The sequence below is a fragment of the Sinocyclocheilus anshuiensis genome, unplaced genomic scaffold (genome assembly GCF_001515605.1).
Source record: "Sinocyclocheilus anshuiensis isolate Anshui unplaced genomic scaffold, SAMN03320099.WGS_v1.1 scaffold52, whole genome shotgun sequence".
Lineage (NCBI taxonomy): Eukaryota > Metazoa > Chordata > Actinopteri > Cypriniformes > Cyprinidae > Sinocyclocheilus > Sinocyclocheilus anshuiensis.
Window position 1 is genome coordinate 437,226 of NW_015554055.1, and position 23,665 is coordinate 460,890.

The 23,665-nt window shown below is 37.7% G+C and overlaps 3 protein-coding genes across 4 annotated transcripts in view; all 3 read left to right on the forward strand.

Annotated features, from left to right (window-relative positions):
• LOC107668513 (la-related protein 1B-like) overlaps nucleotides 1-6,577 on the forward strand; it is a 36,372-nt gene extending 29,795 nt beyond the window's left edge. The window contains exons 13-19 of the mRNA XM_016460414.1: nucleotides 1,075-1,232; nucleotides 1,727-1,833; nucleotides 1,977-2,140; nucleotides 2,227-2,371; nucleotides 3,419-3,528; nucleotides 3,773-3,900; nucleotides 4,876-6,577. Of these exons, the coding sequence (XP_016315900.1) occupies nucleotides 1,075-1,232; nucleotides 1,727-1,833; nucleotides 1,977-2,140; nucleotides 2,227-2,371; nucleotides 3,419-3,528; nucleotides 3,773-3,900; nucleotides 4,876-5,274 (1,211 nt within the window). The 3' untranslated portion in view covers nucleotides 5,275-6,577. The remainder of the gene's footprint in view (nucleotides 1-1,074; nucleotides 1,233-1,726; nucleotides 1,834-1,976; nucleotides 2,141-2,226; nucleotides 2,372-3,418; nucleotides 3,529-3,772; nucleotides 3,901-4,875) is intronic.
• Nucleotides 6,578-7,637: 1,060 nt separating this feature from the next.
• Nucleotides 7,638-14,973, forward strand: LOC107668512 (membrane-associated progesterone receptor component 2-like). The gene is made up of 3 exons (XM_016460413.1): nucleotides 7,638-8,049; nucleotides 11,959-12,114; nucleotides 14,706-14,973. The coding sequence occupies exons 1-3, from the start codon at nucleotides 7,698-7,700 to the stop codon at nucleotides 14,801-14,803; spliced, it is 606 nt and encodes a 201-aa protein (XP_016315899.1). The 5' UTR covers nucleotides 7,638-7,697; the 3' UTR covers nucleotides 14,804-14,973.
• A 4,369-nt stretch (nucleotides 14,974-19,342) lies between these two features.
• Nucleotides 19,343-23,665, forward strand: part of LOC107668509 (acetylserotonin O-methyltransferase-like) — a 7,231-nt gene continuing 2,908 nt past the window's right edge. The window contains exons 1-5 of one of the 2 annotated variants that reach the window (XM_016460403.1): nucleotides 19,343-19,650; nucleotides 20,276-20,373; nucleotides 21,825-21,999; nucleotides 22,153-22,282; nucleotides 22,457-22,525. In XM_016460403.1, the coding sequence (XP_016315889.1) occupies nucleotides 20,293-20,373; nucleotides 21,825-21,999; nucleotides 22,153-22,282; nucleotides 22,457-22,525 (455 nt within the window). In that variant the 5' untranslated portion in view covers nucleotides 19,343-19,650; nucleotides 20,276-20,292. Of the gene's footprint in view, nucleotides 19,651-19,715; nucleotides 19,952-20,275; nucleotides 20,374-21,824; nucleotides 22,000-22,152; nucleotides 22,283-22,456; nucleotides 22,526-23,665 lie in introns of those variants that run through there. The other variant, XM_016460404.1, reaches the window with a different exon arrangement.

Consider the following 23,665-nt stretch of genomic DNA (forward strand, 5'->3'; position numbering starts at 1 on the left):
ATTAAATTGTAAAGTGGTGTCAGGGGTACCCACCTGTTCCCACTCGTGGGAGTCGTAACACCTGTGTTAACTGTGCCAAGGTCTCTGTGGGCTGAAGTTCAAACTTCAAAGTACAGAAACCTGATAAACAGCAGTACAAAATGACAGAAAAGAGCACATGTGCATGTGTTTGTTCAGATCAGTTAGAGTTTATGATGTCACTACGATAGTGTGGCTTTTTGTAAAGTGGTGTCAGGGGTGTCACCTGTGTTAACTGTGCCAAGGTCTCTGTGGGCTGAAGTTCAAACTTCAAAGTACAGAAACCTGATAAACAGCAGTACAAAATGACAGAAAAGAGCACATGTGCATGTGTTTGTTCAGATCAGTTAGAGTTTATGATGTCACTACGATAGTGTGGCTTTTTTACATTAATATGTTCTGTGTACCATTGTGACCAGTGTGTATAAATGTCAATTTGACACATTATGTTCTTGGTAAACTCCTGATCGACTGTTATGTCTGATTTAATGCCTCTGATAGGCCTAAAAGCTTCACTTTCAGTGGCCACATGGGTTTGAGTCTTTATGATGGACTATAAGGATGTCATTGCAAGCAATAACCGCTGGTAAACCTGATCAAGTGCACTGCCTGCAGTCAAATACAGAGCACTTATGACTTCATTGTTCATACAGGCAGAAACTGGAAGCCCATCAGGGCACTTTGTTTTCCTCTTCTCCTTTTTTGTTTTTAAGGAGTGTGATGCTCTACTTGTAGTTTTTATGCTTTTAGCCCTCTTGTAGCTGTTTGTTTGTACTCTCTATAATGTGTCAATATGTTCAACGTTTTCAGGATTTGGAGAATTTCAAAAAGCTCAACATGATCAGCCAAGATGAGTTTGAAACTCTGGCCCCTAAACTTCCCATTGACCCCATCCAGGAGGTCCCGCCCCCTCCACCATGTCAGACAGGTGTCTATCTATCTATCTATCTATCTATCTATCTATCTTATGAATAAACAAGCAAACAATTAATTAATTATAAATAAAGTAATTCATTTATTTAAATTTAATTTTTTTTGTCTGTTCTTTTTCTTTAGATGATTCTAGCATGGCTCATTCTCTCCCCACGGATGTCCCAGAATCCTCCAGTGTGCCTCGCACCCCACGTACACCACGGACCCCTGGAAGACAGGACCCCACCAAAACCCCACGCTTCTACCCTGTCATCAAAGACAGCGGCAACCTTGATGGAAAAGTATGTTTGTACTAGGAAAACATATTCTGGGATTATAAGGATGACCTTTTATGTGTATTTTTGTAACTATATTTATGTATTACCTGAGATTATTACCTGTTTTGTCATCATTTACTCACCCTCATGTCATTCCAAACCTGTGTAAGATTCTTTCTTATGTTGAACACAAAAGAAAATATTTTGAAGAATTTTGAAGAGCTAGTCAGTTATTGGTCCCCATTGACTTCCATAGTAGGGAAATAAATAATATGGAAGTCAATGGGGACCATCAACCGTTTGATTACCAGCATTCTTCAAAATATCTTCTCTTATGCTCAACATAAGAAGGAAACTCCTACAGATTTGGAACAACATGAGGGTGAGTAAATGATGACAAAATTTTCATTTTTGGGTGAACTATCCCTTTAACGTTTTTGCCTAATCCCTTAGTTCTTACAGTTGTCCTAACCAGGTGCATATTTCAGATTTTTCTTTTCTCCCACTCACTCTTTTAGACCCCCAGAAAGAGGAAAACCCGTCACAGCTCTAACCCCCCTCAGGAGTGCCATGTAGGCTGGGTGATGGACTCACGAGAGCACAGACCCCGCACTTCCTCCATCAGGTTTTTGGCTTTTTTTATGTCATGCCCTCAACACTGAGGTGCACATTTTTCTGTGATTTGAAACACGTCAGCTAATTGTTTCAGATAGTTGGCTCTGCTTAACAGTCTTTCTTTCTCTCCCATTATCCTCGTCTTCTGTACAGCAGCTCGAATGCATCTCCGTCAGAAGGAGCTCCCGCGCTGTCAGGCAGTTACGGCTGCACCCCGCAGTCCCTGCCTAAGTTCTGGCATCCATCCCATGAGCTTTTGAGAGAAAACGGCTTCACCCAGCAAGTTTATCACAAATATCGCCGACGATGCCTCAATGGTGCAGTGATTGTTTGTTTTTTACACCACAGCTGTTCTGTATATCTACCTGCTTTACTTGAATTTTTGTGTATTTTCTTTCCAAAGAGAGGAAGCGATTAGGTGTGGGTCAGTCTCAGGAGATGAATACCCTCTTCAGATTCTGGTCCTTCTTCCTCAGAGACAACTTCAACAGAAAGATGTATGAGGAGTTCAAGCAGTTTGCCCTAGAGGATGCCAAAGAGAACTACAGGTAAGAGTCATAGTCCTGAATTCTGTATTTTATCTGCAGACCTTGTCTGGAGAAGTTATCAGCGTTTGAGAATTCAGACAGGGAATTCCAGGCAGTAAGTCAACCAAGTTCATTTGGCCCCTTCTCAAGTGCCCCCAGTTTGGCAAGAGGGTACATAAATGACATACCGAAAATAAAAAGGTTCCTGCTCATATGCATAAGCAGTGGTATAAACCATTGGTATTACAGATGCATCAAAATTCTCCTGATTTTGGCTACAGAAGACTTGAAAAATGGTTCATGTCTATTCTTAAAAAAAATTAAATATAAATGAAATATTGGCTATCATAGCAATTTCTTGTGAGAGAATGTTGAAGTTAGCATTCATGTTTGACCGATATAACACACAACATACAAACACACCCACATTAAAATGGCTGCCAAGTCTGAACATTGTTCTGTCTGGTTCTTATACAGGGATGCACAAACTCTTCTGGTTGTTTACTCACAGATTGTTTGTATTAGTTGTTGTTAGGCAAGTGTGTGTATTTCAGTACTGTATCTTGAATGCTGAGGGCTTGCACTCCTATTTAACTTGTTTTTTGAATCAACAAAACTCATAATGCAATATTAAAATCATGTACAGTATCGAAAGTATCTTGAACTTCAAATGCTATCAACATCACAAATCTTGCAAATTCTTAAACAATAAATCTTGTTTCATGCAACAATGCAACAATACAAAAATAAAAAGCATTTGCCAACAATTTTTGGTATCAAAATCAGTTACCAACAAAATAGTTTAAACGTAAAACCTTTTTCTGGGAACCCAGATCATTGCAGTATATTTTAGAATCTTGTGCTTGTTTTTTTGGCGCAAAACGATAGTCTTAAGACAAGTGCAAACTGTACTAGCTCTGACTTTCTGCATGTATAGTATTTGCAATGTTGAAAGTCATGCAAATGATTAGACTGGTAAAGGATGTATAAGGTTTTTGTATACTACCTGCTGTGCTACCTGGGAAGGCCAACACTGGTTTCCTAATGTGTGTTCAAATGTTTAAACAGGTACGGGCTGGAGTGTCTGTTCCGGTTCTACAGTTATGGACTAGAGCGGAGGTTCAGACAAGACATCTTTAAGGACTTCCAGGAGGAGACCATCCAGGACTATGAGAAAGGTCAGACAATCATAATTTGGCAAAACAAATAAAAAAATCAAAAACATGCAAAGGCAGAAATGTTTATTTTGCCTTTTTAACTTTGCTGCATATCACCAATCATATTAGTGTCTGGTGTTTTGTGGGTCAAATTTACTTACTCAGTACATTGGCGGAAACTTGTTAGTAAACCACCATTTTTTGACACAAAGATGTGTCACCATGTGCTTGCATCTGATGTTTGGGGGTTTGTGTATACGTGTAGGTCAACTATATGGGCTGGAGAAATTCTGGGCTTTCCGGAAATACGCAAAGGTGAAGAATCAGCCCATTGACCCCAAACTCCAGGAATACCTCAGCAAATTCAAGAGCATTGATGATTTCAGAGTAGATGTGAGTATAAGCATCAGTCTTACATGTGAATGTGTTCCCAGAATAACACATTAACCCTGTAAAGCCTAACGTACGAAATAGTAGCTAAAAAACATTTTCTGAAATGGAACAGTTTTTTTTAAACCTTTAAACAAAATCTAAAATAAAAAGGTTTACATGTGTTTTTTTTATTTATTATAATTTTTATGCATATGAGGTTTTCATGGCTCATACAATAATATAAATGAACATGGAGCTCATACTCGAGGAAAAATAAAGCTTTTATTCAAAGGCCCAAATTGAGCAAAAATATGCAATTTGGTGCAGTTGCTGATATTTACATGGCCAAAAAGTATAATGAAATTCTGATAGCTTGTCACCTGATGAGATTTTATACAGTATAACAGACTACTTGCATAAAATTCATATAACTACGAGTTGTCACTCTATATCTCCGAATAATGTATATCAGTAAGATGATATTTAAATGCTTAGTTTTATGGCCAAAGCTCTCTAGGGACAAAACATGTAATGCAGTGCAATACATTGATGGATGAGAGAAGTACAAATAAATATTCCTCAAATGCCTGATGTATATCATAATTGATACTCACATTTTAACAAGAAATACAATACAATATAAACATCTAACAATGTAAAATATTACTAACAATATAAAGATAATTCTTAGGTTTACTTTATAAAAAATCAATAAAGATTTTAAAGCAAAAAGACAAATGTATATATATATATATTTATCTATCAATAGTATAAACTGTTGATCAGAAACCAGAAGTTAGTAGATTGTGTGCAACAGGTTTTTCAGCACAGCTTTGATCTTGTTGATAATTTAGTGGCCTTAGAAATTTGTGTATCAGATATTATACAGTAGGCTTTATAGGATAAATCGGATTCGTCAATATACATTTAATCACTTTCTAACTGTTAATAGTAGTCTGTTAAACTCTAAACCAAATGTAATTTCCTTTCTCTTAGCCACCAATGGCAGAGGAAGGAGTAAGGAGGAAAGCACACTCGTCCTCCGCAGGAGACGAGGTGAAACGTAGGCGACACAACTCGACATCATCATCGAAACAGACCCCAGTTGCCAAGACATCTTCAGACAATCAGCCAACCACTGGAGTGATGGCAAAAACAACCACAACAGATCAAGCCGCTGCCCCAACGACAGGGAAAACCACCAATCAACCATCAGCCAAACCAGTCACAGCCAATCAGAAAGCAGCACCTCTGACCGCCAAAAGCAGCATGGCTAATGACCCGTCTACAAAAGCCCCACCCAAAGAGAATGTGAAGAAGAATACCTCATCAGATGCTCGTAAAGGAGAGGCGGCGACGAGCAAAAACAAAGATGCCCAGCAGCCAAAGAAATGAAGCCCTTGCTACACTATATACAGTATTTGAGCGTGATTCTAACTCTAGAGCTGTGAAAAGATTTTCAGTGCTGGTGCAGGCTTACGTTTTACACCGTAACCTCGGAAGTGAGCCAGTCAAACCAACTGTCAGACCGTTGCGTTCACAAACTGAAGAGTAAACCAGAAATATCTGTGTTGTACAAGGTGCTTTTTCTGGACAGGTTAACTTCCATAAGATCTTTTTGTTTTTTTCTTTCTTTTGTTTTTTTTCCCCGCGGTTAGTAGTTGCAGAATCAAGTACGCATGGTGAACTTGTTTTGCTGTAAAGTTTACAGAAGATGCATTCCTACATCGAATGCAGTTTTATCTCTTTTAAAATTAGTTTTACCTTTGCAAATGCCTTACATTTCAAAAGCGACAACAATATATATATATATATTTTACAGCTCTGTCAGCATAAATAATTAATCTTTTGGTTTTTAAGTGTTTTTAATTTTGTGCGAAATGCACAGTACACATATTTAGTTCATTTATTTTAAAAATGTAAAAAAAAGCTCATCAAACTAAAAAAAACTTGAACTGAGGGTGACACAAGATAACACACTATATAGCTTATTGCCTTTTTTGCTCTTTTAGCTTGTGTAGGAAATATGACAGTGATGGAATACTAAGTTCTTTATGCTTCTGTGATTAGCTGAGTGTCTGAGCTGAATATCGGAGAAGTACGTAGATATCAGTGGTGAGGGATTGTAAAAAGTGTTAACATCATCAGGAACTACAGGATGCTCCTGCTTTTAAACAAATATTGTGCCGTTCACATTGCGGAGGTGGTGATCTCAAAGATGCCACATCTCCAGTTTAGGTGCAGAGTAGAGGAGAAAACATCTTTGACCTTTTGATCATTTTGACTTAAACTGGTAAACATCTGTATACTTGAAGTTTCTAAGAAATGTTATCTTTTTGAGAGGAATTATTCTTCCTTTTAAATTTTGAATCCTATTGGAGTTGAGTTTGAGATCATTTATTGTTTTACTCTCTTTTGAAAGCTTAATTGATTATAATCTTTTTTTATTGATATTACTGAGAGAGTGTAGATGGCCGCAAACATGGTGGCCCAGAGAATACTTTTATTTGCATTATATTTTTATTTTGAGGTTTGGATCTTTGCTGATAATATTAAATCAGTGTTTTATTTCTCACTTATGATCATTAATCAGACACTGAATTGATGTCCCGATTGTATCATATTTGCTTATGAAAACTGTACATAAAAAAATAGTAGAAGCAGCTCTCTAATTTCAATCAATTCATTTTTATTGATTCATTTTATTGTGATATTTTTGTTTGTGTGCGCTTGTGTGTTGGTATGCATGTCGGTTTAATTTTTTTTCTTTCCTCATAAATTGTAAAATGTAAAAAAAACTTAAAATATATTAAAATCTGTTTATAAAACCCCAAAATAATATATATTGTATTTCTTGTTGAGTTCAAGTCAGGTCAGCGTGTGCTGTGTAATGTTGTTTTACTGGATCTTACACAGGGATCCACGTTTTGAACAAAACAATTTCCATTACTTTTCCAGTTACTTCCTGGATAATGATTTTAAAAAAGTAATAAATAGTTTGCACTCACGAAAAAACAATATAGTCAATATTTTAGAACCGAGCACAACCTGAAGCATGTGTGTTCACTATAAATATTTTCATGACTTTCCAGGCCTTAAGACCCTCTTAAAATTTGCTAATATTTCCAGGTTTACCATGACTACAGGAACCCTCTTACAGACATGATAAACACACGGAGAGCAATGCAGCTGCTCTGTTGTAAACAATACATTTAGTCTACACTATAAACAATTATTTCAGACATTGTAAACAATAGACACTTTTTCAACAATAACATATGTATAGCCTACAGAAACTGTTAGGGGTCAAGGGACTTGAATGCATATTTTGCACTTTAGCAATAGTAAAGATTGTCAATTCTGAGTTGTGAAGATAACGGGCTCACAAGGGATACTGTTATCTTTATTGAATTATGATTAGTTTTTAAGTTATTGACTGCCATATAATATTTATCACATCATATATATTTATCATATTATTCAGTTTTGTATTTAATACACATTCATTGTTTAATGTCTGTGTTGTAGATAAAAGTAGAACATACTTTTGAGTTGCAGGTTAATTAAAAAGCAGATTTTCTGCATACTTCAGTATTTTTTCGCGGTTGGCTACTGATAAATATAATCATAACAGCGCCTTTTCATTATCTCAAGCCTTTGTCTGGTCGCATGCGCTCGGTGGTCTTGTAGGCGCCTCTGACATAAAACTACAAATCCCAGGAGCCAACGCGGTGTTCCGGTAACAGACAGCCAATCAGAAGCGCCCCGGAGTGGCAGCTGGGAGGGCGAGCGCGGTGGGAAGCCGCTATCGTTGCAGTATGGCGGACGATGGAGACGGTAGGAGTGCAGCGGCGGACACTAGCGGCGGGCAGGGCACGACGGAGGAGTTGGATCCGGGGGCCGGTCTCGGTATAAGCGGCATGCTGCTCGATCTCAGCGTTCTGGTGCTCCTGCTGGCCGCGTGTTACGTGGTTTACGCGCGGTGGTGGCGGAGGGCGGGCGCGGACGCGGGCCGGGGCAGCGAGGCCTCGCCGCTTCCCAAAATGAGGAGACGCGACTTCACCCTGCAGCAGCTGCGCGAGTACAACGGCGTGCAGAACCCGCGCATCCTCATGGCAGTCAATACCAAGGTCTTCGACGTGACCAGCGGCAAAAAGTTTTACGGACGCGGTAAGGAGAGCGCAGGGCTCAGGCTCACACCCACATTCAGCGGGGGTTTTTAACTTCAGCAATGGAGAAGGTACTAACGTTAGTATCCAGTAAGCAAAGTCTACTAAAGCTGGAATACGTACTAGTAACTACTGGATAATAAACACCTTATTAATATTCTCGGTAGCACTTTATTTCACAGTTTGCCTGTTATACGTTACTATAGCAGTAACTGTACATTATGCTTAATTACAAGCGACTAACCATAACCATATAGTAAGTGTATGTGGTTATTAATATTACACAGTACTTATTTATGTGACTAACGTTACACTGTAACAAGGAGATCTTAAAATAAAGTAACCGTTTTTTTTTTTTTTAAATAAAACTGGGAGTGCTAGCAACAATTGGAATAGGCTACATACTGGTTTGAAGTTAATATTTCAGTTTTGGCCATCTTTAACTAACGTAGTAATAATGGAATAGTTACAAGTCACAACTGGATACTAGTGTTTTATTCCAGCAGTGACTAGTATCTGTTGAATAAGTACTAGTGGCTAATTGTATAGATATTAATCAATAATAAAGTACTAACATCTAACGAGTAGTTACTAATGAAATAGTGAAGGATACGGTTAGATTACTGACAGCACTTTGTTTTGTTGTCCTTTTTACACGTTACATGTACTTGCTGTAGTAATAATAAGAAATTATGCATAATTTTAAGCAGCTAAACCTATAGTAAGTAAATGTTAATCAATATTACTTGTAATGGTTAGTTTAAAAAAAACAACAACAGCTTGCCATAGAAGAATAGCTTTTGTGGCAACCAACTTATACTCTGGTCAGAGAAAAGCTAATACTGGTAAACACTGGTCAGGGTAAAGTCACACAAAGCCTCTTTCTCCCATAAACCCCTGCTGTGATGATGCACAGGGTGGTCTGATGTCTTATCAGAGTTTGTCAGCCTCTTGACGGGCCCTTTCTGTCTCATTCATAACTGCGGTCACCTTTCTTCCGCTCTGTTTTGCATTGGTGAACTCTTTCCCAGGCTTCAACCTGTCATGTCAGTGCATTTTTGAATGAGAACCGTGTGTGACGTGGACATACGGGGTGAGAGCCATGTGCTGGCACACCCATCAGGTATGCACTGTACAGGTAGAGGCGCTGTACCATGCAATAATCAATATGCTTATTTTAAACGTAACGCTAACAGCTTGATTTGCTATGATGAATATTAGGTCAGCTAAGTTTAGCAGTGGCCTTGGTTAAGAAATCAAGCACCGAGCCTCATTCCTTCCTCCCTCCCCTGCAGGGAAACGCTTGTTTCTTTCCCCTGTACTTTAAGAGCAGTTTACAGGCTTTGCAAAACAGCTGTTTGCTACACAGAATACTTGAAATATTCGCTCTCGAAGCCAGAACAGCAGTCTTTTGTCTGTCTGGAGTCTATTTTTTTAGAGACCCAGGTCAGAAGTGAAACCAAGAATGCACATAACACTGTACCAGGATCATCACAGCCATTGATTGCATTTCAAACTAGATACAGTTCGAACTAGAGCCTCTGATTGGGCCTCTCATCTCCCTCAGCTATATTTGTATATGAGATATGTTATCTGACCATCTGTGGCGTTTATAGGGGAGCGTGGGGCGTTCAAGGTGTGGTGTCAGCAGTAGACCAGACTCTGACCAGTTCGTCATTCATTTAGATGCCTGTAGTTCTGGGTGGCATCTTGCACCATTTCACCCAGACAGAATATGAGATCAGCTTTATTTACCTGTTGCTGCATTCATTTATAGCCTGATGAGACTATAGCATAGGTTTGTACTTTGTAGGCAGACGTGGTGTCTTATCACTCGACCATAGGGCAGCTTGTTCTTTTTGTTCAATGTTTTTCTGGACCTGCTTGTTTCTTCTAAGACTATTATTGCTCAACCGCTGAAAAAATTAGTGTGTGTGTGTGTGAGAGCTAACTGGCTTTTGCACATGGAGATCAGATGATGAACCAAAATAAGAAGTATCAAAAGATGGCTTTCTGATTGCCCCTTCTATTGCCTTCTGTTCTGAATAAACAATGACTAAAGCTCAGTCTCTCTATCTGGAAGGCTTTTGGCAGTCATATTATTTATGAATCATGGATTCTAGTTCCTGTTCAAGAGGGTATGAAGTAAAACTCTGAATGCAGCAAGTATTAGAGACGTGCCTGTCCTCTTATCTTCTCATTTTATCCCATCAGTTCATTTGTTTGTTTTGATTATGGACTGAAGTTCATCAGTCTGTCGTGCTCATCTGTCACGTTTTAGGTTTGGGAGGAAAGGTGTGGCCTGAGCGGTTTGTGCACAGCTGGAGTTGGTTCTTGTTGGTGCAGTATAGGCTTTGTCCACACTAATATGTTTTCGTTTGAACCCGCATCTTTTTCTCTCCATTTTGGACTTCTGTTCACACCAACACAGCATTTTTGTCAGGAAAAACAGAGCTTTTTGAAAACGCTCTCCAAAGTGGATACATTTGAAAACGCCATTTTTTACACTGTAGTGTGGACTGTGAAAACGGAGGGTTTTGAAAACAATATCACGTTTAGTCATGTGACGCATATTGTACCAATAGATATCTATGTTTATACGGGTATTATTGTGCCTGTTATGTGCTATTCACGTTTTTGTACACTCTTCATATTACAGTCCTGCAAAGATGACAGGAAATTTACTCGCATATTGCTGTCCTGCGGCAAAACATGAGAGCAGTTGCATTTCAGATCAAACATATAATGGTGAGTGAGCGTGACTTGGACATGTCAGGTGAATGATGATTTTCGTGAATAAAACGATCCTACAGGAAGAATTGCATGAAAACGTATTGCCCCGGTTTCACAGACAAGGCTTAAAGCTAGTCCCAGACTAAAATGCATGTTTGAGCTGTCTCAACTGAAAATATGTTGCTCTGACATATCTTAAAATATGTCAGTGCCATTCTACTGTCTCAGGATGCAATGTAACATTTTCTTCTAAGGCATTTTTATAAAAGCTCCTTAAATATCAATATTGGGTCATTTATGTCTGTTCCGTCTGTATCATCATATGAGCTTTTATGAGGTTTTACACATGCACAGCCAGGCGAATTTAAAGTTTTCTGATGTTTCAGTGTGGATGAGAAACTTTTGGAAAACGCTAGTGTGGAAGGAGAGCATTTTTCAAATGTTTCCGGATTAATGTAGACGTAGCCATAGTGTATTTTAATGGCACCTTACATTAATTTCCTTACTCGGTGCAGTGTGTTGATCACAGAATCTCTCACAGCTGTTTTGGAGTACCTGTTTGTTTACTTGCATTCCTCTGGTTTGCGTGAGCGGCTCCATTCATCTCAGCTGTTTGGTTGTTTTTGAGAGGACAATCCACTTTGGTTTCAGCTTGTCTGGGATTGTCTGACCCACTGACTCTACACCTGTTTTCTTTTAGTAGGTTAATAGAGTTTTGTTTTGATTGCATTTCAGTTGGGCTCTTACTACTGCTAGTAGTAGTAGTAAAAATAATAGTACTAATTTATACTAATTATTGTTAGTAGTAATTATTAATTGTTATTTATTATTCATTATGAATAATACATAAGTACTGTTATTTTAAACACTTGACAATTTACCTTAATTATTTTACTTTTTTACTATTTTACTTATTTTCAGACAGTTCAATAATTAAGTGTTTATTTTCTTTGTTTTTTTACATTTTAACGTAGGAGGGCTAATTAGCTTAATTATATTTTTGTTTAATGTGTAGTTGTTGTTATTTTAATTTCACAAATTTATTTCAGATCAGACAATAATTGATGAATCCCTGGCAGTATTGCATTTTCAGTTCTGGTTATTGTATCTGTAATGTGCAGAAGTTCCTAAATTTGTCTTGCTGACCTTTATGCTCACAGTATGTCTGTTGTTCCAGAGGGCCCCTACGGGATCTTTGCGGGACGTGATGCTTCTCGGGGTTTGGCAACATTCTGCCTGGAGAAGGATGCATTACGAGACGAGTACGATGATCTTTCAGACCTGAATGCTGTACAGATGGAAAGCGTTCGAGAATGGGAGATGCAGTTCATGGGTAAGCAGGAGAATTCCACTGTGAATTCAGAAAGAAAGCTTTTAATTTGCCCAAAAATCTAATCATGTCTGAAAGGTTTTATTGGCCTTTCGGGTAATTGCAGGTAGGAAAGTTGTGCATGTTAGGTAGGTAGGTAGTTTTCACTCCTCCTGGTCCACAAGCTCTGCATGTTGTTCCTGTTGTGCTGGTTAGGGCTGATCTGTACATTTACTGTAATCACACAGCTGATGCAGGAATGGGGTACTGGGCAAATTCTCTAGATAATGAGTGACAGTTTTCTTTAATTGTCCTGTTCACTCTAGATCAGAGAGCTGGAGAGCTATAAAAAATGTATGGCCATATATCAGTAGGGCTGTGTATCACCAGCAAAGTCACGATACGATACGTATCACGATACATAGGCCACGATACAGGACTGCACTGAATTTCACCTTAGCAGAATTGAGAAAAACAGCTGTTTATTAAACACTGCTTACTATAGTGCCATTTCTAACTATTGGCAGAGTTATTGGCTGACCTCTGCATTATGAAGGGCCTCCATAACTGTAGGTAATGGCATATGTTTCATGTTTACATTGTGCACTCCCAACCAGGTACAATATTCTGATTGTTTGCATCTTGTTTTTAAGCCCATAAATAATAATGTACTCGTTCTAATAAATGTATATTATAGAGAAACGCGGCAAAACGGTGGTAATTCATACATACACCTCCTATCTCTTTCTCTCTCTCATAAATGAACACTCGATGAATTACAATTTACAAATAGAACATTGAAGTGGAGATCGCTAAACTGCAAGCTAAGCGGTGTTTTCAGAAAGCAAGCACGTTTATCCACAGTGGAGAGAGAGCGCGCGTGCACATGGTTGCCAGTTTGACAAAGATAAGTAGCACACTTAGCAGATATTTCCGTATTGCGCAAGTGTAATACTCTGTTTCGGGGATTACATCTCTTTATATCAGGCAACCCAGATGTGTTCCTCTGCGGCCAGATTAAACCTTGTTGTAGCCTATATATGCTCTATTCTTTCTTTTTTAGAAACCTGGCACTTTTCTACTCAATTTTAAACGTTGTAAAATTTTAAACAAATTAAGCGTGGTCCACTGCTGCACACGTGCCACAATATCGATACAGGGCCAGCTGTATCGATGCTCGTATCATCAAATCTCTGTGACGATACATCGTCGTATCGATATTTTGAACAGCACTATATATCAGTGTTTCCTGCACCATTATTCAGCGGTGATGTGTCAGACGGTCTCAGTTAAATGAGATAAGATAAAAAGACTGGGTAGTTGGTACCATGAAACAAAGTCAAGAAAAGACTTATTTTTATTGCATTGTCTTCAATAGCTGCACTCAAAAACGAATGTCACTTATGAATCACACAAATGATTCTTGGATGAGATGAGGTGGTCCCCTTAATGTACTTATATATGTTTATATGTATGTATGAGTGTGTGTGTGTGTGTGTGTGTGTGTTGGGGAGAGTGACTCTTGTTCTATAGCCATATACAATAAGGTTTATACTTGACTGATCTAGATTGATTGATTCAGTGTAGAACAGTCTCATATCTGTTTGTGTTGCTGTGTGCGATGAGGAAATGTGAGATAAACAGCTTGACGTCCCTGTCACCGCCTGTGGGGAAAATCAGGCATGTAATATAACAGATTAATGCTGCTTATAAGTTACTCTGGTGATAAAGCACACTATTTTTTCACTCTGCTTGTTTGCGTTGTTGCTACCAGAGGTGAATTCATGGTGAACGCCTTATAAGAACCCTCAAAAAAGAATTGGATAAACATTTAGTATAAAATTTGCTTCTAAATTTGTTTTCATTAACAAAAAAAAGAAGCTAAATATATCTGGCTTCAATAATTAAGCTAACAGATTTAAAACAGAAGTGTGGCGTGGCGCTCCATAAACAAGTTCACGGAAAAACCGGTTATACTGTATTATGACAGCACTTTTTTTTTTAACTAAATGTCAATATCGTGATAATACCGCATACCGTGAGCAAAAGCATAAGCAATTAATCGCAACATGAAAATTTGATACCGGCATATCCCTAATATATAATAATAATAATAATTTTTATTTTATTTTATTTTTTTTTTAAGTTTGAATAATTTTATGTGCTCAATTTTATTAGGTTTAGGTAAGTACTTTAGTTTAAACTTACTTCAATTAGTTACCAAAGCTGCATTTTTTTTATTATTATTATTATTTTTTTTCATTTAAATTTTTTTTTGTTCATTTTAATATTTATATTTTATTTTATTTATGCTTTATTTCAAATAACAAATTATTTTTAATAGTTTTAGTTTAGTTGTAGGTAACAATAACACTGATGGAGAAAGATGGTCTGTGCAGGAAGTTATTTTACAACCAACAGAAGCTAGCAGGATCATGCTAACTTCTCCCTAGTTGTTACTACCAAAGTTCAATGTCCAAATAAGAGTCCTTCCAAAAGTTTGTGCACAAGATAAATATGCACACAATATGCATGAACAAGAAATAACATAAATGCAATTTTATATGAAAATAGTTTTATTAATTCTTTTTCCACTTGTTCCTCCTCTCTCTCAGAGAAATATGACTACGTTGGCCGTTTGTTGAAGCCAGGAGATGAGCCGTCTGAGTACACAGATGAAGAGGACATGAAGGATCATCAAAAACACGAATGATCTGCTGAAGCATCCACAGCAGCTGAAGCCCAGGACTGAGAAGACCACCATCCAGAATAGTTAAACCCCAGCAAGAAAACCCCTCAGAATCTGCCCTTTACCTCGATCGTACCGTGTTCCCACTACTGCTCCACCACAGAGATAAACGCATCTGTCTGAAAGCCCCCTGCTGTTCTGACTGTTCTTCTACCAAAAAAGACCAATAGCCTGTCAGAGTTTCCTGTACTCTTCTTTTCTGTTCTTGATACCTTCTCCTTAATCCAGCTCCTTGACCCTCAGTCTTCCTGTCCCATCTAAACACTCAATTTATACCATCAAACACTATACCATAAACCACCAGGCCTACACCCTAAATGGTCAGTCATACAGTCTAAACCCCTAAACCTTCCGTCGTTTACCCTACAGTCCAATGGAAAGTGGAGCGCACCGGAGGCTTTTATAGCATCCTGCACATTTGCGCGTTCAGACTTGGACTGACAATGTGAAGAGATGAATAAAAAGGAGAAAGGAGGAAACACTGAATACACATACATTTTTATTCACTTAAATTTCCTTTGGGGACTTCACCGTTCATGGCCTCAAAGGTCACGTACATAGAGCGGGGCAGATGCCTGGAGTTCAGTACACAACAGGTTAAAAATCGCAACTGGGGTCTCTCTTAATTATTTTTGTTTCCATTTAAGTTAGTTTTGTTGTTGTGTGTGTAATTATTGTACCACAACACACGTCTCAAACACTTCTCAAGCATTTAAATCTCATGCTTATTCGTCGACTGTGAGAATGTTGTCATTTTAAATCAAAGTAAATGTCGAGTGGATACGGTAACCAATCCAAAAGCCAGATTGTCTGCCTTCAGCCAATCAATCCAAAGCTTGGGAGGGTCTGGGGTGGGTGTTCATGACTTCAAAGGTCACACACATAGAACGGGGCAGATGCCTGGAGTTCAGTACACAACAGGTTAAAAAACGCAACTGGGGTCTCTTTTCATTAAGAGAAGAGACCCCCCCCCCATTTAAGTGATATTTTTTGTTGTTGTTTTTGTGCGTGTGATTATTGTACCACAACACAGATCTCATATACTTCTCAAGCATTTAAATCTCATGCTTATTCGTCGACTGAGAACGTTGTCATTTTAAATCAAAGTATGTCGAATGAATATGGTAACCAATCCAAAAGCCAGATTGTCTGCCATCAGCCAATCAGTCCAAAGGTTGGGAGGGTCTGGGGTGAGTGGGTGCTCTTAGCAATTTTTGTATTGTGTGCACCACTAGTGTGTAGCGATTTTTGTCACAATGCGATTGTAAAACATTCGGGATGGGAAATGTTTGTGGGGGGAGGGTATCCGTTAGCATTCTCGCCATAAAACTGTTGTTTTATTTGTACTGTGTAAATCTGAACAGCTGGTTGGGATGCAAAGGGAAGATCAGTATGGTAGTTTAATTGGATCAACTTGTCTGCTCATTGGTCAACAGAACGCTCCCTTCCCCTCTTAATGAAACAGTCAGCGTAGTTATTGTGCCTTATTTCCATTTAATTTACTACAGAACAGTCGAGAGCTGTAGAAGGAGACAGGTATGAGAAAACGCAAAGATAAAACATGTTCTGCTCTGCCCTTTCCACAATACATACTCTTAGGAGGTTTTTCGAAAGCCAAGGCATCTTTCCCCTCCATTTCCTCACAGTTCATACGACGAGGCGTGCTCGTGTCTGTGAGCGAATCCGACACGAGAGGCTCGACCGCCATTATCGTGACCTTGTACATAGACTTTATGAGCTATTTCAGTGTTACTGCCATATCTGCGCTGTTATTAAACTCCACGCACTGCTGTGTTGTACTGGCCAAAAGATCCATTGCTCTTTCTCTGTTTCCATCTCTTTTTCCCCTCTTTTTTTTGTTTTGTTTTTTTTCTGCTGAATTTATTTTTAATTGTGGGTAATTTTCAAATCCACCCTTAAGTGTTATATTTTGTTTTTCTTCTGAGAGGGGAACTATGAGTTTGGAAGAATATTTTGTCTTTGCTGAGGGGAGGGGGATGAGGCAAAATTCCAAAATTGTGGATTCTGTAAATATGTGTATCATTTTATTAAAGCATGTGCAGCAAACAGTGAGGTAATGCTGGCTCTCACGTCATGTATTTAAATGGAGTTTGCAAGGATGTGTGTGTGTGTGTGTGCTGGGTAGCGGGGAGGACGTGAACGTGTTGTTGCAGAAATAAATACATTTGGTTAATAACTACTGTTATCTTCTGCCCATCTGTTGTGTCATCTTAAGTGCAAAAATAGGCATTGTCTCTCACAAAGGGTATTATTAAAAAAAACAAACTATAAAAGTTGAAGCGGGGACTAACTTCTGAAATGTAAGATGTGTTGAGAAACCACTAGGCTAATTTGTTTACTAAATTTACCTCTATGGATCGTGTCATTCTACCAGTTTTTATTGGGAGTTTTGGACTAGTTAAAAGATTTTGCACTTCCATAGTAAAGCACTTAGCTTGTGTGAAGGAATAGGGGAGGAAATTTGTGGGTGGTTGAGGTATTTGTCATGTCCAGTTATAGTTACTGAGAGTGCATATGCAAAAATAGCACAGAGTAATAGCAATAGTTTGTCCAGATCCCTTTCCACAATATATACTCTTAGGAGGTTTTTCAAAAGCCAAGGCATCTTTCCCCTCCATTTCCTCACAGTTCGTATGATGAGGTGTGCTCGTGTCTGTGAGCGGATTCCACACAAGAGGCTCGACCACCATTATCGTGACCTTGTATATAGACTTTATGAGCTATTTCAGTGTTACTGCCATATCTGCGCTGTTATTAAACTCCACGCACTGCTGTGTTGTACTGGCCAAAAGATCCATTGCTCTTTCTCTGTTTCCATCTCTTTTTCCCCTCTTTTTTTTGTTTTGTTTTTTTTCTGCTGAATTTATTTTTAATTGTGGGTAATTTTCAAATCCACCCTTAAGTGTTATATTTTGTTTTTCTTCTGAGAGGGGAACTATGAGTTTGGAAGAATACTTTGTCTTTGCTGAGGGGAGGGAGATGAGGAGAGGAATTCAGAAATTGTGGATTCTGTAAATATGTGTATCATTTTATTAAAGCATGTGCAGCAAACAGTGAGGTAATGCTGGCTCTCACGTCATGTATTTAAATGGAGTTTGCAAGGATGTGTGTGTGTGTGTGTGCTGGGTAGCGGGGAGGACGTGAACGTGTTGTTGCAGAAATAAATGCATTTGGTTAATAACTACTGTTATCCTCTCTGCCCCTCTGTTGTGTCATCTTAAGTGCCAAAATAGGCTTTGTTTCTCACAAAGGGCATTATTTCAAATCAAAAAACTATAAATGTGGGAGCTGACACTGTAAACACTGAAATGTAAAGTGTGTTGAGAAACCACTAGGTTCATTTGTTTATTAAATGTACTTTATTGGATCGTGCCATTCTACCACTAAATTTATTGGGAGTTTTGGACTAGTTAAAAGATTTTGCACTTCCATAGTAAAGCACTTAGCTTGTGTGAAGGAATAGGGGAGGAAATTTGTGGGTGGTTGAGGTATTTGTCATGTCCAGTTATAGTTACTGAGAGTGCATATGCAAAAATAGCACAGAGTAATAGCAATAGTTTGTCCAGATCATTTTTATGGATTTGCAGACTTAAATATATTTTCAAGCATGATATAGCAGTGTGAAATGTCACACAATCGTGTTAGAGCTGAAAAGAATTTACTCAAGGTAATTTATCAATACTGTGTGTGTGCATCTCGCACCCCAATTTACACAATCAGCAATTAAACAAAACCATTGTTTCAAATCATTGCAGTTGTGAGTTTACAGTTTCACAGCACAGATAGTTTTGTTGCATAATTCCAAATAAATTTATTATAAATTATAATCCACAAAATGTGCAGGAGTTTCACAAAAATGAAATCGATTCAAATAAAATGGAATGTGCAAGTAAAAAAATATTCACAAATGAGTCTGGAATTTAGCTCACCCGGTTTGTTGCATTAAATGTAGCAGTACTTTTTGGACTGTGTCTTAAATGAATATGTCTGTTATTTGTTTTTATATACAGTATCTCACAGAAGTGAGTACACCCCTCGCATTTTTGTAAATATTTTATTATATCTTTTCATGTGACAACACTGAAGAAATGACACTTTGCTACAATTGAAGGGGGTCTGAATACTTTCCGTACCCACTGTATATATAAGAGGGTACTTTGCTGTGGTCAATCTCAGATTTTTGATAGCCATTGCTAATACTATAGTAGTGTTGTCTTTCCACTAAAAATGATCACTTCCTGGATGATGATTTTATTAAGGACTTTATTTTTTCATTAAACAAAAATTACAAAACTAACAGCATAGTGATTGAAAGCGTTCGGCATTAACCGCCAGATGTCATTGAAACCCTAATGGTTTTCTGACAGAGGTATGTAGCAGTGATGGGATGTCCGAGTCAATTCCGCGAATCAGTTCTTTCCAACGGTTCGTTCTGACCGGTTCAAAATTCCAGTGATTCTTTTACGTCACATCGTCGTTTGTGACATATATCGGCGATTCGGCGTGTCATAGTACATGCTCTAAAACGTTCCAGTAAAGCCATATATAGGCACTTATGTATCTTATGTGTATTTTGGTTTTCAGTCAAATGGCCCAGTCGGAGCCGCTCTGACCGATTCAATCGTGAATGAATTGTTCAAACTGTGAACTGGGTTCAGGAATCGGACATCGCTATAGAACATTTCGCGAACGGTGCATTATTTTGCATGAGATGACTGTTAGAGTAGAGTCAAATTTGGAGTAGAATTGTCTAGAACAGAATTGCATATCAAACTGGCAGTTTTTGTTGGGTAAGTTTGGTTTTCTTATAAACACTACAGTGCTTAAGCATAGAGTTGTGCGAGCAGGTTTTAGACTCTGCATGTGTCGATATCTTGCTGCTTTATACAAAATATCTGCGATCGACTCGTATTATTTTCACAACACTGTGGTCAATGCATCATCATCGTGCATATCTGTACATGTTCTCGTGGGAAGATTACATGAATGATTTTGTGGTTGGTTACACAATAACTTACATTGTTTCACTGTGACCGGCTGTGTGAAAGATTCAGATGAACCTCATTTGAGAGGGAAAATGCATACAGACTGGTAATGTAAATATAAAATGCAGAATTGTTTAAAAATGTTCTTTTTGGGAAAGTCTGGACCAGTAGCTGATGATGACGTCAGCTTTTGTGTCTTCTCAATCGTCCATATTTTTATTTAATGCATAAATAGAGTTGAGGCAAAGAATGCAAAACAGAACATAAGACGGTTTATAGCATTTTCTGCATATGCCTATATGATTTTTTTCCCTTTGAAAAGGTACTGCACAGGCTAAGTGGTTAAAGAGTAATATCAAGAAATGTAGGATCTTCCAACACTAACTTATACTGACTACTTTGATATTTCACATTCGCTTGACTTTTACAGGAGGGACGTTTCTCATCATGGCTGAGCATTTATCCCAGAGTGAACTGGACTATCCTTTTAAGCTTTTGGAATATTTCAATGGATTCAGGATCTCCAAGGTGTGTGTTTTATGAGAGACTCGTACTGAATTCTTTAACGTCTCTATAATAGAGTGTTTATCAAAATGAGTGCATGAATATCAATCAGTCAATTGATATAAATCAGTACTTCTGTGATACTTCCTTTGTGATGTGGAATCGCCTGAGGCATCTTTAGCAGACCGTTTTAATAATGTGTTTACCACACGTGACATTTATTGTTGGATTATGAGTAAATGTTTTATGTGAGAACATCTATTATTTGTGGCATGTCCCCCGTTGTGTCTTTTTTACCTCTGTGGCCACCAGGGCTGATTTCGCCTCTGGCAGGACAGGCCTATAACTTATTAAAAGCCACTGAGGCAAACACCGAGATGACTCAGGAGTTTTGTTATCCCAGAAAACCCAGAAAGGATTCTGCATGAACTGAATTAGATAATAGAATAGAATAGAATTCACAAGAATAATTTTACAATTATTATGCACAGAGTTTTGGACTGTCAATTTACTATAAACCACAGGAGGCAAAAAAGTAATTAAAATTGTGAATAAATTATGAAACAAAAGTCTCTAAAATATTACATTCCTTTGTACATTTATACCTTTATATCTTTCAGTATACTTGAACATTAATATGAATTTTAACCTAAAATCATGTTCATGGGCTGATGTAATTTATACTAGCGTTTACTTAGGGTTTCTCCTGGAAAAATATATTGAATGTAGTTTTAGTCCCAAAAAAATCACACTGCAAAAATCCTGTTCAGTCACAGATATCAGATATTTGTCTTGATTTCCAGATTTAAAGAAACAAAGATACTTTTATTCAGCAAGGATGCATTAAATTGGTCAAATGCGACAGTAAAGAAATTTATGATGTTATAAAAGATTTCTATTTGTCAAAGAATCCTAAAACAATGTATGACCATTTCCTCAAAAATATTAAGCAGTATTAAATATTATATATTAAGCAGTTTTCAACATTGATAATAAGAAATGTTTATTGAGCACCAAATTAGCATATTAGAATGATTTCTGAAGGATCATGTGACATTGAAGGCCGGAGTAATGATGCTGAAAATCCAGCTTTGCCATCACAGAAATAAATTACATTTAACAGTATCTAAAAACAGACATTTTTTTTTTACTGTAATAATATTACACAATATTACTTTACCTTTGGGTTTTTCCTGGAGAAATATAGTGGCTGTATAGCGTACATCAGTAAAAAAGTTTTGTCTTGTCTAATTAAAATATCCTAACAAGAAGGAAAACAAGACATTATTTTTGTGAAAATGGCTTCAGGTAGAAAAGCAAGCATATTTATTATTACAAGTTGCATTAAGTGCATTTAACCCTTTAAAAGAAATGACATGTAATTTGATGTAATGTAGTTATTTACATACTGTAAATAACATAAGTTCTCACTGACATTTTTTCTTTTAATATCCTGAATCACTGCTCTCCTCCAGGCAATATTTTCAGCTTGTGAGTTAGGGGTGTTTGACCTCCTCCTCCAGTCCCAAAAGCCCATGAGCGCAGTTGAAGTGGCGCAGAAGCTTGGCACCAGTGAAGATGGTATAGAGCGTTTACTGGATGTTTTGGTTGCCATTGAGATTGTGGATGTGGAAGTGGTACAGGGAACAGGTGAGAAGCTGGAAGTTACCTTGATTGCTCTATTATGTAAAGGTGATAAATGTAAGTATCTGTTTGTTCATAAAATCATCCATCTCTTGTGTCTAGATTATTATTAAAATATCCTCCAAGTCTCCAAACCTTTACTCTTGTCTTCTCTCATAGCTTTTTACAGCAGTACAGATGTGGCTAATCTATACCTGGCCAAGACCAGCCCCAAATCTCTACATGATTTGATCATTTATAACTCTCAGACCATCTACCCTCTCTGGAACAATCTAGTAGATGCTGTTAGGTAGGCATCGCTGTTTTTATCATCCATTAACAGCTGAGAAACACTTGATCCCTGGCCACTTTAAAATCCTTTTTCTGTGACAAATGTTTCATTGTAGTGATTTTTAGATACATCAGGATATGTGTTTTATTGAGTAAGAAACATGGTATAATCAGAATATCTGAAACCTTTCAGGGAAGGAAAGAACCAGAATGAGAAAACTTTTGGCCTCCCCTCTGAAGAGATCTTCTCTGCCATATACAGGTTTGTGTGATCAGTTTTATATAATATTAGCAGTACCGACTGGGTGAATGTTATTGTTGTCCCTAGACGTCACTAGATTAAAAGGCCTTTCTTTGACTTCAGTGATGCAGTCTTAAGCGCTTAGCTTCTGGTGCAGTGTAATTCTAGGTCATGGACTTTAAACCAATACAAATTTGAGGCTTTATGACAGGTTGTTCCCACGTCTGGAGGGGTGGTGTGTGTGTGCTATATATAAGCCGACTATTATGTGTGTATGTGAAAGAATGACTTGTGTTATTGTATGTATGTTTTGGAATCATTGGGGTTTTTGTGATGGTGTGAGAGTGTGTGTGTGTGTGTGTGTGTGTGTGTGTGTGTGTACGCATCTCACGCTCTAGTAATTTGGGTGCATGGGAGTTATGTGGAGATGTGTATTCCATTTTTATCATTTTTATTTTGTATTCATTTTACCCATAATTCTATTACATTTAATTTTATACCCATAATGTTTTTACTTTTTAAGATTGTGCTTCTGTTTAAAGTCAGTTCATATGTTATCAGAGAAGTAGTATGTGTCAGTATTATGTTTTTTTACCCTAACTTTCATCTGAATCCATGTGGAAAAGATCCATATTTTTATTTATTTTTTTACCAAAAATCTGTGCTGATGTCATTTATAATACATTTATACCAGTGGGGTTCTCCTGGAGAAATGTAGTGTATGTAGTATTAGTCCAAAATTTGTACTCAGTCACAGATATCAGTTATCAAAATCTTTGTACTGTTTTCCAGATTTGTATAGTAAAGGAATGAATACTTTTATTCAGCAAAGACACATTAAAGGGGTGGTTGATTGCGATTTCTCTTTTTTAACGTTAATTAGTGTGTAATGTTGCTGTTTGAGCATAAACAATATCTGCAAAGTTACAAAGCTGAAAGTTCAATGCAAACAGAGATATCGTCTTTTAAAATTCTGGCAGTTTAATGCCTACAAAAACGGCTCGTAGGGACTACAACAAGTTACTTCCCGGGTTCGTGACATCACAAACCTAGATAAACCCCGCCCTCGGGAAAAGGCAAAGGGGGCGGGGCCTGCGCTGCTTTAGAGAAGAGGAAGAGAAAACTAGAGGTGCACATAAAAATCTGTTCATATAGGAATCG

Coding starts and splice junctions, on each gene's coding strand:
- LOC107668512 (XM_016460413.1), top strand. CDS start 7,698: ATGGCGGACGATGGAGACGGTAGGAGTGCAGCGGCGGACACTAGCGGC. Junction 8,050..11,958: donor CAAAAAGTTTTACGGACGCG/GTAAGGAGAGCG, acceptor CTGTTGTTCCAG/AGGGCCCCTACGGGATCTTT. Junction 12,115..14,705: donor ATGGGAGATGCAGTTCATGG/GTAAGCAGGAGA, acceptor CCTCTCTCTCAG/AGAAATATGACTACGTTGGC.